The sequence below is a fragment of the Pollicipes pollicipes genome, unplaced genomic scaffold (genome assembly GCF_011947565.3).
Source record: "Pollicipes pollicipes isolate AB1234 unplaced genomic scaffold, Ppol_2.1 Scaffold_1600;HRSCAF=1878_pilon_pilon_pilon, whole genome shotgun sequence".
Classification (NCBI taxonomy): domain Eukaryota; kingdom Metazoa; phylum Arthropoda; class Thecostraca; order Pollicipedomorpha; family Pollicipedidae; genus Pollicipes; species Pollicipes pollicipes.
In genome coordinates, this window is record NW_023595962.1 from 358,091 (window position 1) to 375,741 (window position 17,651).

Below are 17,651 nucleotides of genomic sequence, written 5' to 3' on the forward strand. Positions count from 1 at the left end.
CCGCTGCACCGGAAACGGCACGCTGCGCGAGACCCGCGACATCCCCGACCCCTGGAAGACGCACATCGAGTGGGCTGAGAACCGCTTTCGGGGTCAAGGTGAGGGCGGCCGGCGGCGCGGTGTGGCGCCCGCCCGCCCGCCTCAAGGTCACGGTCGTTCTGCAAGCGCCCTGTGTGCTGCGCTACCATACAGGCGTGACGCGTGTGTGGTTCAATGCTGCGCGACTTACTAGCGGCTGCGTTTCGCTTCATATCCCGTAGATCACGATACAGTTGTGTGGTGTTTAAGCTGGTATTTATTGGGTGTTCTGTGTTGTGTGAACAATTCGCAAGCTCCGTGCTGTTTCTCCTAAAAACGTCTTTGTGCAACGTGGTGTGATTTGTACTACTTTCCGAGTGCCTCTGAGCTGGTCTGAGCCCATGTAATCGTGTGCCCATGTGCTCATGCTCGTGAGCTCGTGAGCTCGTGAGCAGGTCTGGAGCTCGGGCGTAGTAAAGGAATGTGACGCATACCGTGTCCGTTACTAGTTTTGCCCTCATCGTTACGGTCAGGTCAACCCGAAGGCGAAGTCATCCAACCAATATACGGCCCTCTCATCAAGGGCTCGGAGGAGAACTCTGAGAATATCCAGGTACGTGGTGTAATATATCCAGGTATGTAGTGTAATATGTCCAGGCACGTGGTGTAATATCCAGGTACGTGGTGTAATATATCCCAGGTATGTGGTGTAATATATCCAGGCGCGTGGTGTAAGCGATTCGAGACCGTCGGGGTATTTTACGTTCGGGATCTGCTTTGAAGCAGGTTTGAGTGCTTAGCATGCGAACCCCGTTTTCCCGCAATACGGCCCCTTTGTCTGAAGCTATTCAGAGTTTCGGATACCTTGCTGTGGATGTGTAAGGGATGGCAAACCGGGAGAACTATCTATACTTTGAAGAAAATATCTGGACAGCGAGCAAGTTTGACGTGGCCGCCTGGCGCAAGTTAACCAGCGAGTAGGATGACTGGGCAGTTGAGACTCGGATCGTGATGCGGGATGGAGACAAGCCAGTCCATAACGCTGCAAACGAGCGTCCGCAGCCGGTTCGCGGTCGGTGATGCTTCTCACCGCGAAAAAATGAAATTAGAAATGCAGTTTGAAGAAACGGTTTTGTGTTGTGACACTGCATTGCGTCACGTAACATCAGCCGTCCGATGAGTTTTGTAGGCTGGCTGGAGGGTGTTACTGGGCGTCTCCAGCCTATGTGGGTGTAAGCGCTCCGTGGCGCCGCTGCTCAGTGTGTGCGACGCCTAGATTTGGTAGCAATAAAAACAATGCATTTTTCTGGTAATACTTTGTGGTTTTACAGATTTAAAAAGTTAGTGCTACGGTTGTAGGTGTGAGTGAAAGTTGCATTTGTCTGGTGTTCTGGCCCCTGTCCTTACCGTCGGCGTGCCGCCTGCCCGCTGGGTCGTTGACCTCTGCGACCTCGGCGTGACCCCGCCCAGGCGGCCCACCGACATGCGATCACCGAGCTGATCCACCGACACTACCCGCAGAGGCGGGCCACGTGACCAACACTATGGAGATCTCCATCCACCACCACAAGATCGTCCAGGGAAACGTGAAGCTGATCATGCAGAGACGGGTGCGTTGCGGGCGGCGGTGGTCGCGCTGCGGCAGCGTTATCAACGGTCCAGGGTCTCGTTCAGTGTTCCGATTAGTTTTAGTCCGTTCATTTTGTTTTAGGGGATCGGGCCTACCGCAGGATAACTGTTTTGTTGCATGCGCAGCAAAATGCGGTATCTTCTGGTGGCATGGTATCTGTCTTTACGGCATGTTTTTCTTATTCACGCTGAAGCATCAAGTAGAGTTGTGGGTGTGACGTCAGCCCTCATTGGAATCGAGTGCGACTCGGTGATCCTTCAAATGTGGCGACAACTAAGGTCCTTGCATTACGGAAGTGTTGGCTGCAGAAAGAGGACCATCTATTTATTGCCTCCTCTGTTATTTACTCGTTGAGCGAAACCATATTGCTTGAAGCATCCTGTTGCGCCGTTGACCTTGCTGCTGTCCGGAGGGGTTTTCGTGGCCTTACTGCCGCCGGAGTGGTTTTCGTTGACCTTACTGCCGTCCGGAGGGGTTTTCGTTGACCTGCTGCTGTCCGGAGGGTTTTCGTTGGCCTTACTGCCGCCGGAGGGGTTTTCGTTGACCTTACTGCCGTCCGGAGGGGTTTTCGTTGACCTTGCTGCTGTCCGGAGGGGTTTTCGTAGGCCTTACTGCCGCCGGAGGGGTTTTCGTTGACGTTACTGCTACTGCCGTCCGGAGGGGGTTTCGTTGACCTTACTGCCGTCGGGAGGGGTTTTTCACTCGTTATGCGCGCCCCCATACAGTGCGGTGTGGGGCACCTGGCTGGGCCTGTCTGTTTGGTGCTGAGCATTTGGTGCTGGCTACTGGGCTAACCTGAGGACGTTCCCCAGTTAGCTCAATGGTAGAACGCTGGACTCTTAATCAGAAACACCCGCTTGGAGTCCAAGGCATTTCAAGGAGAAAATTCGGGTTGTGGAGACATGGTTGAAAGTCAAACGCCATGCAGTCTCTCAAGACTCAATATAGTAATGATGACGGAAGTTGTTCAGGGAATTAGCGAGGAACATAGTCACATAGGCAGTCACATTAACCTTATTACTCGAAAAAAACAGGAGAATGGAGATATAGTTAGGCATGTTGCCAGGCTGATATTTCGGCATCATGCCGTTCTCGAAACAAAGTAGAAGTGAATTCAGAATTTCCTGCCGATGATCCTACTCAATTTTTCAGTTTTTTTTTAAAAAGAGAAGCTACAATTGCCGAAATATCAACTTAACTTTATCTCCATTCTCCTGGTTTTTCCGACAAATGATGACGGGTTGACCATTAGTTAATCAGAACAACTTCGTCGTCGTAGCCATCTTCGCAACGTCAGTGGTGAAATTCCGGGCGTAACTGGCTCACTCTGTACCGTGAAGAGTGTTGACTAGTGTTGGGCGATCAGAACTCAGCGGCGAAACTCCGGGCGTAACTGCCTCACTCTGTACCGAGAAGGGTGGCGACTAGTGTTAGGCGACCAGAGCTGAATTGCGCTCTGACATGATCTGGACTGATCGTCCAGCAACAACCTGACTAAAAATGACGCGCGTCTCCTGGCCAGATGGTCGCGTAGTTCTAGTTTCCTGGTTCATTTTTCTTAAATGGGGAGGGGCATCCAGTCCCTACCAACGTCAGCCCCTTTTTAATGTGATGTGTGGACTCGCTCATCTTGCTGGGAATATCTTCAACCCTTAGTCTGCCTTCCTGCTCTGTGAAAAGTGACCTGAGTCATGTCACCCAATTTGTTGGCGTGCTCCAACGCCGTCCAATTAAAACACTGACCCGTCTGGCGCAAGACCTGTCATGACCTGTCATGTCATGATATGTCACCCCAATTTGTTGACGTGCTCCAACGCCGTCCAACTAAACACTGACGTCTGGCGCATGACCTGTCATGGCCTGTTATGTCATGATATGACCTGTCATGACCTGTCATGTCATGATATGACCTGCCATGACCTGTCATGTCATATGACCTGCCATGACCTGTCTTACATGATATGACCTGTCGTGATCTGTCATGTTCGCCGTGCCTAATCATCGCCTCCTCGTCTGACTCCATCTGGCACCGCCGCCACGCAGCGTAGGACGCCGGCGGGGCCGTGACCCGGCGGTGCCACGGCCCGTGACCCTTGACCCGCCGTCCGACCCAGGCGCCGTGATCCTGTTCCCGGACGCCGAGGACCGTAACATCCCGCAGACGAAGAAGGGCAGCGTGGTGATCTGCGGCCCGGTGCGCGCCGTCTACAGGGCGCGCCAGCTGCTGATCGTACGTCGCCGGGGTGGTGCCGCCCCAGTCCGCGGCGCTGCGGCCGCCGGCCGAGCCGGGCGGGGCGGGGCGGGGCGAGGCGGGGCGCTGCGGGTACATGACCGTCAGAGTGGCCTCCCTGGACGCTGTGAATCACGGACCGTCGTGTTAAGTAAAGTGATTGGTTGTAAACGTGCTTTGTTTGTGTCTTGGGGTATGTTTGTGTCTTTTTTGTTTGTGTAATTTTCTCTTCACGAGCAGCGCCACGATGATACTTAACACTTGGCTTGAAGTCCGCTTCACCTGGTCCGTCTCGGCGCTTAACGTGGAGGCTGCCGTTTCAACAAGCCGAATCATAATTATCACGTGTCATTCTTGTGTTTGTCGGGGTTTTATTAATCTTTAAGGCCGTTTTGCACAGTACGCTTAGCATAGTTTGGCACGACACGTCACGCGTTGGAGTGGTGCGCATTTCAAGCCGCCTGAACCGGAGGCGTCTGCGTTCAGGGCTCGTTGCCGATCAAGATGACGTTCGAGCTGGCGGCGAAGCAGGACGCCTGGTGGCCGTCAGGAGACGCTGAAGCAGATGGAGTTCGCGCATGACGTTACCATCTCGCTGCCGCAGAAGAACCGCGACAACGCCGTGCTCGTCACCATCATGGCGATGGAGCGCAACATCGGTAGGTGGTGATGCCATCGGTGGTGGTGCCGTCGGTGGTGGTGCCGTCGGTGGTGATACCATCGGTGGTGATGCCATCGGTGTGATGCATCGGTGTGATGCCATTGGTAGAATCACAATATCGGTGGTGGACGCAAATCTGGGCGGCGAAGCTCTGGGGAGGTCCGGACAGTTCGTTGTTTGACTGAAAACTCGGCCCGTACCCGGCGGATTCTGCTCGAGTTGTGGGGCCATGGTTTCGTTGCCTTCGCCCCCGCTCCCCCCCCCCCTCCCCCGCGGGGTCTATGCGTGGGGTCCCGTTCGGTGCGCTCAGGCGGCGTTCAGCCGTTCAGTTGCAGATTTAAAACGGGTGCCGGGGTGAGAGGGGGGTCCTGCAGTAGACGCGGATCGAGATGGGCCGCGCCGAGGGGGGGGGGGGCATCGTCAGCTTCCCGACCCTGGTAGTGGCCTGGGAAATGGGACGACGCAGCCGCGCCGTCGGAGCGTCCCTGAGAAGCGGCGTGCGCGTGGGTCACTGAGTGGTCCGGGGCGGGGATAGGCGCAACATCGGGGGTGTGGCTTCCGGCAGAGATGGTGACGTCATTGGATGGAGGTGGGCTTGGCGTGGCGACCGGTGCGCCCGTCGGTGCTGAAAGAGAGCTGGAGCCCGAGCCGAGCCCGAGCCCGAGCCCGAGCCCGAGCCCGCCCGAGCCGAGCGGTGGCGAGGCTTGAGCGAGCCGAGCAGCGACGGGTGGCTGCGAAGATCGCTGGCTGGAGGACATGACACCGTGGTGACTTACTCTCTACGCGGCCTTCCCTCACCGCAGCTCTCGAACAGCCCGGTTGATCTCGCCTCTGTTTTGAAAGAGGACAAGTGGTACAAATATGTGTTGGAGCAACTTAAGTAAAGTAGAAAGCAATGCCTCTGAGTTCTTTCTCGGGACTGCATCCCAGCTGGGGATAAGCCTGTAGGTCCGTGGTCAGCGGGATGAGACTCTGTCCGCGATTTATTACTGCGTACGAAATCTCGGCAGTCCAATGTAGCTTCAAGTGGGCGTCAACTTATCGTCTTTCCGCTACTGCGTTTTGGTAGTGTCTTAACGATGCACTAAAACACGCTGATCAGATCGCTGTTGCGGTTTCTTCCCTTCCCCGTAGACTTTCTTACAACGCCCGGTCCCCTGAAATTGGTTACGCCCGGTGTTGCCCAATTTTCGGACAGTCCCAGACCCTTGCCTCTCTTCCGGACTGAGAGAGCACGTAAACTGCGCGCGTGATGTGTTGTTTGGTTTTGAGAGCCATGACTGTTCGGTGATGATGAGCCATGACTGCATGAATGTGTGTGTGCAAATTATCACCGAAGCACAACCGCACCCAGACCCTCCCGCCTCCCCCTGCCGTCCTCCGCCAGCGGTGGGCGGCCGGGCGCCGTGACAGCCGGCGCCCTGCGTCGGCAGGCGGCGTGTACACGGCTCGCCGGGACCTGCTGGGCCTGGCCGGGCCGGCCGTGGTGCCCGGCGTGCCGGCCAGCTACCTCTTCGACGCGGCGCCGCGTCTGCAGGGGGCGCACGGGCTGTTGGCGCTCATCTCGCACACGGTGCGCCGGTGCCTGCCGCCGTTCTCGCCGCTGTGGCCGCCGCCGGCGCCGGCGGCGGCGGCCGCCGCCAGTCCGCTGTGGTCGCCGCTGGCCGGCTTCAGCGCCACATCGCCCCTGCCGGCTGCCTTCGGAACCAGCAGTTACGGCCTGCAGTCGCTAGGGGAGCTGGGGTCGACGCTGGCCGACATGGGCGGCCAGCGCCAGCAGCCACCGCATAGCATCGGCGGGTGCGTCTGGGGTGCAGCAGGGTGCAGAGGGTGCGCCTGGGGTGCAGCAGGGGCTCAGCGGGTGAGCCAGTGGCGTCTGCGGAATGTCAGCAATGTCGGTGTGACGGCTCCAGGGCCCTGACCTGGCGGGCGAAAGGTCCCATTAGCGTGAACTGGTATCTGTGTTAGTGTGTGTCCGGTTCAAATGAACTATAATCAGTCGTTGCAGGCCTATCCCTTCGTCAGTCCATAGAAGCATGCCTATTTTTTGGTTGACCTCCGCTCATTTTCAGCCCAAATGACTAAAATGACATTCGCGCGATCCGTCAAACACGAAGTAACCTTGTGCGTGCGCAGTCGGTGACGCCTCACACGCGTGGCACTCGAGGCGCCCCTGGTGCCGACAGGTACCCGGGCCTGGCCCGGGCCCCCTCTGCTGGCCTGGGCGCCACGTGGGGCGCCGGCTGGGGCGCCGCCGACCGTACGGGCGCCGACGAGGCCCTTTACGGCGCCCGCCGAGGCCAGCAGCGCGCTGACGCAGTTCATCCAGAACGCCACCTTGCAGCCGGCTGGTAGGTCTGGCCGGCCCTTCGCCGCTGTTGAGGCGGTGGGGGGGGAGGGGGGAGGGAGGGACACAGACCCCCGACGCCTGGAGTCTGGAGCCCTGGGCGAGTCTGGCCGATACTTCGCCCATGTTGGAGGGGGGGGGGGGGGGCGGGAGAACAGACACTCTGTTTTGTTTCTGGTGCCGAAAAGATGACTGGCAAGGTCAGAGTCCTATTTCGACAAAAAGGCCAACAACCACACCTACGATGTGCGATCGTCTACGTTCGTTAGCGCTGCTGAGTCGTGTCGTAGCAGTGCCATCTACATAGCGGCGCTGGGTTGCGTCGTTGCGGCGCTAGCTACATCGCGCCAAACACTGCTCCGCTATGCGGCGTGTGCCCGTTTGTTTGTCGAGAACTCCCGTCGTTGCAGACGGCATGTTGGATGCCCCTGCCGCGCTCATATCGCGCCCAAATCTAGCCTTGCCACCACAGGACTTTTCGGCAACCGGTGGTTCCCTCCACTGAGCTGCGCCGCTGTATCAATCTCTGACCATGCTGATCCGTGTTCAAGCGGCAATTTAAATGTTGGCTCTTTTTCTTGAGACATCCACAAAATGTGTCGCTCGGGCAAGTGCTGAGGGCCGTGTCATTTGGTTCGCCAGACCACCGAGCCGTGGTCTGCATGTGAGCCTATGGTCTTCGGTCTGGACGCTGGCAGTGCTCCTGCCGCCAGCCATCGCAGACGGTTACCAGCAGGTGGCAAGCGGTTACCAGCTCGGCTCACCGCTCGGCTGCCATTTGAGTGATCTCGTTGGCTGAGAGCACGGAGCTCAGAAACCAAGGTTGCCGCCGTTGCATTCGCTGGTCGTATGGGATGTGTTTGGATGTCGTGACCGATCTACGTGTTTGGCGGGATTATGGTCATAGTTCACCGCTTCGTTGTGTGTTCCTGACGGATCCATTTTAAGATCACATGGCTGGCTGAGAGCGAGGGGCGTGCCACTCCCTCGCAATGTCTGCGGTCATGCCTTTTTACAGCAGTAAACTACACAAAAAATAACTGCGTCGCATTTGTCCGCAGGCTGCAGGTACTCCGGCGTTCCTGTCACTCCAGTGCCATGTCGATTCCACTCTTTGTTTGCTCGGCTCACTCGTGTCCATCTCGCGATCAACGAGAGGCTTTTGGTTCAGTTACGCAACCTTATGGGTTAGCGTAGATTATTTCAACAACGTGGAACCAATTGCTTATTGGGTAAGATGGACCACGCACTGCCGCCAGGTGGGCAGTGTCCTTTCTCCTCGGCCACCTACGAGCCCCTGTCTGGACTGGGCGGCGGAACAACGCCTTCTGCCCCGCCCGCGACCCTGCTGCCATCTCTCGGTGACCCGCTCAACAGCTCCGGAGGCTCACAGGTGAAACCGCTCGCCGTTGTAATCGGCTTGCTGATGCGCTCCATTTTAAGTACAGTGTTCTCCTCCGTAGCAGGGCGTCGACCCAGGCGATGGAACCAAAGTGAGCGGTCGGAGTCTATACGTTATCGAATATGTCTGAGAATATACGTTGTCTCGCTTTTATAAGCACCTCCGACCGCATGGCCTGCTCCGTACCGCAGTCCTGTCCGCGGCTCTGCTTGTAGTTTTGGTCCGATGTGGTCGCCGCAAAGCCGCAATGCAGCCGCGTGCTTGGCCGTGAAAGTTTTGCTGTTTACGATGTGTGCGCAGTACGGACTGTGCTGTGCGCGCTGTGTACGCTGTAACAACTGCTGTTTACGTCGTGTACGCTGCTCAGACAGCGTTGTGCATGCTGCACAGACCGTGCTGTTTATGCTGTATGCGCTGTGTGTACGCTGTACAAACTGTGCTGTTTTACGTTGTGTTTTAACAGGGCTTCAAACAGCTCCCAGGGGAGCAGCAGGAGCGCCACCAGGAGCAACTCGCCCCCCAGTGACGAAGGTTCGTACGCTTGCTCCTATGAGGCTGGCGTGTAAAACGGGTAATGGCAGTTCAGATCAGGGTACCGATAGGTTTATAGTACTATGTTGGTGAATTCATTGTGAGAAGATGAATAGCAGTGGGTTTGTTTTTTGTATTAGGGTTTTAATTTGCTGCATCGCAAGTTTCGTTGTAGTGGCGTGTATCATAGATTTATTTATATATTTTTAAGTATGAAGGTACTTATTATAAATTTGGTTTTTTCCGCGTAGGTATTTTGTTCTGAGTTTTATTTGCGTGTAAAGTATTTCTGTATACATTTGTATTTGCTCCATATGTACATGTATTTTAGGTTGCTTGTAGTATGTTATATTCGGACTAATGATAAGCTTATGTAATCTGGTTATATGAAGTCCTGCATCCCTTCCATGCTCTGCTCCCCAGCACGCCCTTCTCCCAGTCTCCCCAGTTAATATTTTCACAACTATAAAATCTGAACCCCATCCGCACACAGATCCGAAATTAAGCGCAAAAAAAATTTCAAATACATGCTTTGACATTTCGGCAAGTCCTTTCTGGTTCAGGTGGTATATTTCTTTTTTGCCATACATTCCCCGCATAGCTGTAACAATTCTGGAAGTTCTGGCTTTAGCATTGACACTGTTGCGATGGAAGTGTGTCATAGGCCCAAATTTTGGGAGCGCATTAGGTCAGAACGCTACGAATGTTTTTGCTCAGCACGGCATAAACGTGTCAATATTTCCGTTCCTCTGTCTTTGCTGGGGTTGAAAGTTGCTTCGTAGCATCAAAAGACATCGCGTCATGCAGTAAAGCAAAATGATGCCGGATATTTTTGCGAGTGCGCTATTTGGCACGTTATTTTTTCTTCTGCTCTTCTCTTTTGGCTGGGATTGGGGGATGACCTCTGTTACGGTCCACCTCAGTCTCCGATCTCAGCTAACGGTTTTTTTTCTTTCGACGAATCTTTTTAACGAGTCCTTCAGAAAGAAAGTTTTGTGAACCAGTTAAGTGAAATCCGATTTGAATCTGGATTAAGATTCCGTCTAAACGGATTCCGCTCTGCCGCTGTACGCGGCGAAACTCCGAATGATGTCGCCACAGTCGCGGATGGTGGAGCGTGGCGGGCGCCGAATGGTCGCGGTGCACGGTGGTGGCGCATTGTTTGTCCGTCCGAGCCGGATAGTGGGGGCCCGTCACCACCGCCATTCATACCACCGCCATTACCGTTACCGTTACGTAGACCGTTACCACCGCCATTCATAGCTCATCTGCAGGAGACGGCACGCAGTTGCAGATGGTGTCCTGGTCGTCACAGTGGTCTCACCTCACGCATTGGTCCCTCTTCCCCCGTCGATGCCGGCTCCTCCGGTGCCAGCTGACGAACGACGGGAGTTGGGTGGGAACTGGAGGTGTTGTGAGGATGACAGGCCTCCGTGGGGCGCGGATGCGTCTGCCGGTCAGCCGTACTTACCTACATACATACATTACTACCTACAATACCTACATACATACATTACTACCTACATACCTACATACATACATTACTACCTACATACCTAAATACATTACTACCTACATACCTACATACATACATTACTACCTACATACATACATTACTTCCTACATACCTACATACATACATTACTGCCTACATACCTACATACAGACATTACTACCTACATACTACATACATACATTACTACCTACATACCTACATACATACATTATCCCCCAATTCCGTCGAACACCAGCCGTTTTAGAGGCACGACAAACAATACATACATTCGTTTCTTCACTAGCCCACTGCTGTCATTACAATCACTGTCCCTGACAGGTCAGCGGCTTCCAGCGTCTCATAAAAGGAGCGCTCGCAGTGCGCGGCGTCACGCACTGGAGCATTGTCGTCAGTACGAGACAAAACCTGACGGGACCCCGGTCCTCGCTAAGAACGGAATCCTTCAGCAACCGACCAAGGCTTCTCGGTTCAACCTCACACTGAAAAGACACTTTATTCTCGAAGCGTGCTCTTTGGTCGCCTGCGGCGCTCTTGTGTCACCGTAAAATCCAGGGCGCCTATTGGTCCTGTCCTCCCTGGCGGCCTTCGTAACGGTCGTTGTGTTGTGCTGCGGGATCCCCGCCCCCTCCCCCTCTCCTTTTCAATGCAGATTGTACTGTATTTTTACTGTATTGCGTATTGTATTGTATTGTGCTGTATTGTATGGCGGGGCAACAAGTCGAGGGCCAGCGCTGAGCGCGGGGCGTGCGCCCGGATAGCTCAGTTGGTAGAGCGTTAGGCTTTTAACCTAACGGTCCAGGGTTCGAGCCCCTGTTCGGGGCGGCGCTTTTATGCATTAGCATTAAAAAGCTCATAATGCACATTCTCACCATGCAGAGAGAACATGCTGGCGCCCTCCCACTGTTGAATAGGATGGGTCGGGGTCAGGCGCGCCGTCGAGATGAATTCCCTGCTACTGTCAGGGGGCACCGAAACCGCGCCGTCGGCCCCGGCCGCCCCTCGGTGGGCTTCGCCGAGGCCAGGGGTGTAGAAACGCTGCCGGCGCTGAGACAAGTTCGCGATCCGTTACGGCGGAGGGAGTATCCCGGCCCGATCACACGCCCTTGGGCCGGCGATCTCCCGTACAGCTTGCGCGCGGAGGAGGTGGATTACTCTCCTCACCGAGGTCGTCCTAGCCCTAGGTCGCCCTAAACCCAGGTCGAGCCAGTGGCCTCGCGATGTCCGCCCGTTATTAAAACGGGGCAATTCCCGGCGCCCGGCCTCGGCGGAGTCTCGTCTGTTCTTTCCGGCAGGGGGCTATGAGCTAAGATCAGACGGATCAGATCAGGTCAGAGATAAGAACTTCAGAGGAGAGGGAGAGGGAGAGGGAGAGGGAGAGGGAGAGGGAGAGGGAGAGGGAGAGGGAGAGGGAGAGGGAGAGAGGGAGAGGGAGAGGGAGAGAGGGAGAGGGAGAGGGAGAGGGAGAGGGGAGGAGGGGAGAGAGAGGGAGAGAAGAGGGAGAGAGAGGGCGAGGAGAGAGGGAGAGAGAGGGGAGGGAGAGGGAGGAAGAGGAGGGAGAGAGAGAGAGAGAGAGAACGCGAGGGTTTTGAGATTACCCGTGCTTTGTCGTCCCTGCCAGGTCGTCGTCCCTGCCAGGTCGTTTCGCAGGGAACGCCGCACACTGCGCTGATCGATAGTCCTTTACTCGGGCGGTGCCGGGAACGATGGGACCGGCATCTGCCACAGCATCTGCACGGCGAGGGGTCTGAGGCGGGCCTGGATTGCAGACCGGAGGGGCGCTGGATGGAGGGCAGATTACCGGGGTGTGTCCGTTAGCATTGTGTCCGTGAAGGGTGCTTAAACGTGGAGCTTGCGGCCCACCGCTCCGGTGTTGGCCAGAACGATTCAATGCAATGGATCTGAACATCTGACTGAATGGGCTGGCAAACTTGACGAATTTCCTGACGGAATTTTGACTAGAATAGTGTATGGCTACGTTTTTCCATTCAGTGCCCCGATGTTGACGAAAGCGGCTTGAATGAGGCTTGGAAACTCGTCTGGTTTCATTATCGGATTCGACCTGAATGATACGCGGATATGCGTTCCATTAGGCGCTCCAATGTCAGCCAAAACACGCGACAGGCATCGCTCCGATCCGACCCGCGCTGTTCGTCCACTTTGATCATTTGCTGTCTCTCCATCCGCAAAGGTGTGCTTTTGCATTTCACCATTTGATATTTTCCATTATAGTCAAGCTAGCGTTATATCTTGCTCGCCCACCGTTTATCTGCGTCGGAAATTTTGCGCCGCACGCACAAGTAAGAACAGCGCACACGAAACATGGTGAGCATGACGCCGTAATGCATGCAGTGAGGCGGGCCTGCTAACATGGAGTAATTCGCATACTATCTCCCTTTGTTAAAGTTCTGGAGAAATCTGAGACTTTTGCAGACGTACACCCATGGAAGTATTCAGGCAGGAAGCGGAGGAAAAAAATTGGCGATGATCGCCAGTTACGGTCAAGAATGGAGTGTTGCACAGAGATAGTGAAAATGGGCGGCTTGATTCGTCACTCTCCTGAAATACCGTGATAGAACTAGAAAGGCGTCGCCATCTTGCTTTCCCGTCCTTGAATTTGCTGTGTTGTTCGATCTGTCATCTGATCAACCTGCCTGTCATCTGACGTGTCCCACCACGCATCGTGTATCGACTATATCGTTCCAAAGGTTCTTACAAAGGCGTGCGATCTGTTTCACTTTGACTCCCATGATGCTCTTTTCACCGTCATATTTACTACGTACGAAACGCATACGCTTCATCGAACATGCAGTCCAACCCTTCCTCTGCCCGATAAAAGTGCTATCAAGTTTACTAAGGCGTTATATCGAGTGAATGCGTGGTGAGGGAAAGTTTCTGGAGCGTAATGAACGTTGTCTCAAACGGTTATTTAAGAAACGTTGTAAATGGTTATTTATTAACGTTCGTTATGGTATGATGCGTTTTTGACTCATGGCGTAACCGCGTTTTCGTAATGCCGATAATGACGAAACGATGCCGTGACTGCTGCCTTCTTCCACTCAGGAATGGACCGCCGAGCACCGGGATACGAGAAGAAACTCCTCTCGACGCTTAACGACTATGACGAGAAGCGAGCGCTGGCCGCCAAGATGCGGCGGGCGCCGGTAAGAACCGGATCTGTCCGGCGGGAACCAGATCGCGCCGGTAGGAAGCTGATCAATCCCGCTATAAACAGATACTCTGTAAGCACCACCTCCGTCTGGTGGCAGCGACAATATTTCGTTTGGAACCAGATCGTTTCAGTGTAAACATCAATAACCGGATCTTTCTGGTGGGAACCGGATATCTTTAGTGGAAACTAAATCGCTTATGTCGGAGGCAGATGGCCCCGGCATGACCTGGTTTGTTTCGGTAGTGCCTAGACCGCCTCGGTAAGGCACGAATTGTTCGTGTGAAAATAAGACGGCTTCGGTAAGAACCAACCTCATTGCCAGATGTGTTTCTGGCAGCGGTCGTTCTAGATTGCTTAGAACGGTGTGTTTCGGAAGGAGCTGGTAGGGAACTTACCGTTTCGGATAAAGGGCATTTGGCGGCAGAGAATGTCGTTCAACGTGGTCAGAAGGACGTACGCCCCTTTTTAGATCTGGTTTGCACTGGCATTTCAAGCGCATTTGCTACATGTTGTCAACATTTTGGTATCATGATTTGTCATTTCTGCGGGGAATTTACATTTTGTCCGTCACTAGGACGATGTGCTCTCTACAGGAAAACCACGCAATTTCCTCTATGCTACGCACTAGATTGCTCTTCATACCTGGACTGGGTTGGAGCTGGAGAAGCAACTTTTCAACCTACCAACCCGCCACATTTGACCCTTGGCAGGCACATCCGCGGCCTCTTGACCTGCTTTTGGACCGAAGTTGCTGGCGTTTACAGGTCAAAAATTTTCACAAGCAAACTAATGTTCTTTTAGGAAGCACCACCATTTAGTTTTATATTTATAGATAAACTATGAAATAGTCAGGGATATTTTCCAGTTGATGTGCTGTATATTATCCATATATAGACGATGTATGGATACAACTATCTTTGTATAAATTTATAGATGTTCATATCAAAACATCTGTAGTTCGCGTGCACTTGACCCCACGCCAACGCGCTTGGTTCTCTCCCTCGCTGTCCGGGGTATGCCGGCTGGGCCGCAGTCCGCTTCGTGTTTTGTTTTGGTAGCGGCCGACAGCGGCAGTAATTGCCAATCCTGGCACCCTCCTGCCTAACTGGCATGTCTTAACATCAGCGTATAGTGACGAACTGGATATAATCCACCACGAACTCAATGGGTAAGAGTCGTTTGCTCCGTTTGCGTTGACCGAAGTATGACGATCACTGGTCGCTGAGAAAGCTGAGAATGGAACTTTGAACTGCGAGCTGGAAAGTGACAAAACATTTTTTTGTGATGTTAGTACACTGGTCGTATGACTGTTTACCACGTAGACTGCTTCGTAGTGATGCGCAGCAGTGACACGCTTTGGTTTCAATTCGCAAGCTTTAGTGTCCGATGTCTCCACTAGGTGGTGCCAAAGCCACGGACGCCGACGGACATGTGGAGCGGCTATGGATTTAGTCGCTCCTCGCCGCACTGGCTGCTGAAGGAGGAGCTGGGAACAGCCAACAAGCCCGGGACGTCCCAAGCCAGTCAGCCATCTCAGGTCCGTCACGAGAGCTCATTTGGTTAGAGCGCCTACATACCGGTTCACCCGCCCGTGGCGGAGTGTGTTGGAGTCGTTTTAGAGGCTCGCTAGTTGTCCTGACTGGGGTGGTCTGCGGATGGTGGTAGCGGCCGCGCTGAAGGTCAGGCAATACCAGAGGGCAGGGCAGGGGTCAGAGGGCAAGCAGACCGCGCCGGGCATCGCGGCACGCTAAACTCAAGCGGCCACCAAACTCTACCGCCGACCCGAAATTTCACGATCGGGTGGTGGGGTAATGGCTCATGCATCAAACACCGTTTAGCGCGGGACGCAGATCCCATTAGGTCATCCGACCAGAAGGGCTCGAACTGAATCTGTAAAGGCCGGCTTGTCGATGTCAGATTGTGAGACATTTGCAGTTTACCGCCCACGTGACGGGTCCTGTTTGTGACGTCATTTTGGTCCCGTGGTCTATAATCAGCAGGCAACAAGGGCTGGTTCTAGCTCGGTACTTCTTACCTGGCTTCGATCTGGAATATCGACCTTTATGGGTTTTTTCTTGGACTTAACGTTTCTTGGCTTTGTGATTGTGGCGTTCACGCTAGGTTGGTCACGGTAGTGGAAGAAATCGTGGAGCATACACCGAGTGTTTGTCCCTTATGAAACGATGTGTGGGGTATTAACGATGCGTGGAATACACCCGCTTAGATACGGGAAGTTCTTCTAATAGATGTGTGTTTGCGCTGTCTTCCGGCAGAAGCTGGGGCTGCTGACTACCACCTCTATGGCCACGCCTTCCGCCTGGCCGTCGACCAATCGCAGCACCGGTGACAGCCGTCTGCCAAGCTTTCTCAGCCAGTCGAACGTCTTCGACTGCGGCATCCTCCCGAAGGCGACCAACCCGGTGAAGGATTTGGCTGAGCTGTTGGAGAGCATTGACGGCCTCAAACAGTATTCGGGTGAGTGGATGCCTTCAGCATGCTGGTGGAGTAGATGAATTAGACTAAGTCGAGGTTCGCGGGATGTATTCACTAACCGTTGTCGGTAACAAGACCGTGGAGGGTCTTGACATTTCGGCCGTCCTTCCTTCTAACCTTCCGATTGTTCTGCTGACAAAAGCCAGTATTCAGTGTGATGGGGTGTACCGATTTAAGAAAATACTTATGTCATTGAAATTTGTTTGTGAAATACTCAGACCAAAGCGTGTCATCGAATTGAGATGAGTTGAATCGGATCGAATGAATTGATGAATTGAATCGAAATCGAACCGAAATGGAAAATGAATTGAATCGAATCGAATGAATGAGATGAATTGAATCGAAATCGAATTGAGATGTAGTGTATCGTGGAAACGCCATGTGACATGAAACTTTCCTGATTAGGTTGGTGAAGTTCTTTCTTGGAGAAACGCTCCCATACTTCATAAAAAGTACGGACGAGAGGTGTCGTCTTGTTCTGCCCGGCCCTTATCCTTGTTTCCACCCGATTCAAGTGTTGCACTGAGGACTAACGACTTTCATCCAACGCCAATAAACGTTAGGATATGTGTAATGCACCATTGATACTCTTGCTAGTGTGCACCACGTGCAGAGTTGAGTGAGACATGGCTGTAAATTACCAGAGGACGAAGGACTCGCTCAGACCATGCTTCGTGCCGTCCGCGTCCCCTGCGCGTGCGACCTTGACCTCTGACCCTGCCAACAGAGCTGTTCCGGGACGAAGAGATCGACTTGCAGGTGTTCCTGGCTATGACCGAGGAGGATCTCAAGAAGCTGGGCGTCAAGACCATCGGTGCCCGCAAGAAACTGATGATGCTCATACAGAGCTTCAGCGGTAGCAACCTGAAGGCCCCCAGCGTCATCAAGTCGTTCTAGGCTCGCTGCGGACCCCGCGGTCTGATGGCCAAGCGGTTGGAGACCGGTGAATTTGGAGCAACTAGACTAGAATAGCGCCGTTGTGGTCAGATCGAGGCCTGCGATTGGCCCCTGTGATTTCGATTGTGATTGGTTATTGGCTAGCCCAGGCTTCGCGACGATTGGTAGTTAGTTCTCTTGTAAGTGGCGGCGCCAGACGCTCTTGCTGGCCGTTTTCGGACGCGGCGCGCCTTTGGTGTGCCGTGTCGGCGCTCGAGGTTCGCTGCTGGCACGTGCACTGTGTTGTTGGCAAGCATAGCCGGCTGCGGGCGGCCGCCATCCTTGGTGGTCCTTGTGATATAAGTGCCTTGCCTGGCCGTGGTGTCGAGGTGATGCCGGCGGCAGTGCGGGGGCATCGCCTTTAAGGTTGTGATCCGCGATGGCGGGTCGCCCATCCCACCGCTCGATGGTTCCATCGGCGTTTGACATCCGATTGGACCGACGGGTGCTGAGGCATCCGTTTCGTCAGCTGCACCGGCTTCGTGTCACGTGACCGCTGCGATGGCCAATCACCGCACGATGACACCTCTCGACGTGACCGAACGCGACTCTAGCATTGCCTGACGATGCGGGCGAGTCCCGCGAGGCCGTTGACCCGACCTGGACCTTCGTGACGTTCCCTACCCCTCCCCCTCCGTCCCCTGGCAGCTCATGCGCGAAACTAATGACCCGTTTACATTGCTCTTCGTGTGTTGTCCACTGGCACCGCGTTTGTGGA

At 54.3% G+C, this 17,651-nt stretch overlaps 1 protein-coding gene and 1 non-coding gene across 2 annotated transcripts; both read left to right on the forward strand.

Annotated features, from left to right (window-relative positions):
- The first annotated feature begins 8,764 nt into the window (after nt 1–8,764).
- On the forward strand, nt 8,765–17,076 carry LOC119090198 (protein bicaudal C homolog 1-like). Its single transcript, XM_037212990.1, has 5 exons — nt 8,765–8,819; nt 13,396–13,496; nt 14,904–15,041; nt 15,778–15,979; nt 16,725–17,076. Exons 2-5 carry the CDS (start codon nt 13,398–13,400, stop codon nt 16,892–16,894), a joined length of 609 nt encoding a protein of 202 aa, XP_037068885.1. The 5' UTR covers nt 8,765–8,819; nt 13,396–13,397; the 3' UTR covers nt 16,895–17,076.
- On the forward strand, nt 11,084–11,157 carry TRNAK-UUU (transfer RNA lysine (anticodon UUU)). The gene has a single exon. It is a non-coding gene; the product is annotated as a tRNA-Lys (tRNA).
- Nucleotides 17,077–17,651: the final 575 nt, after the last annotated feature.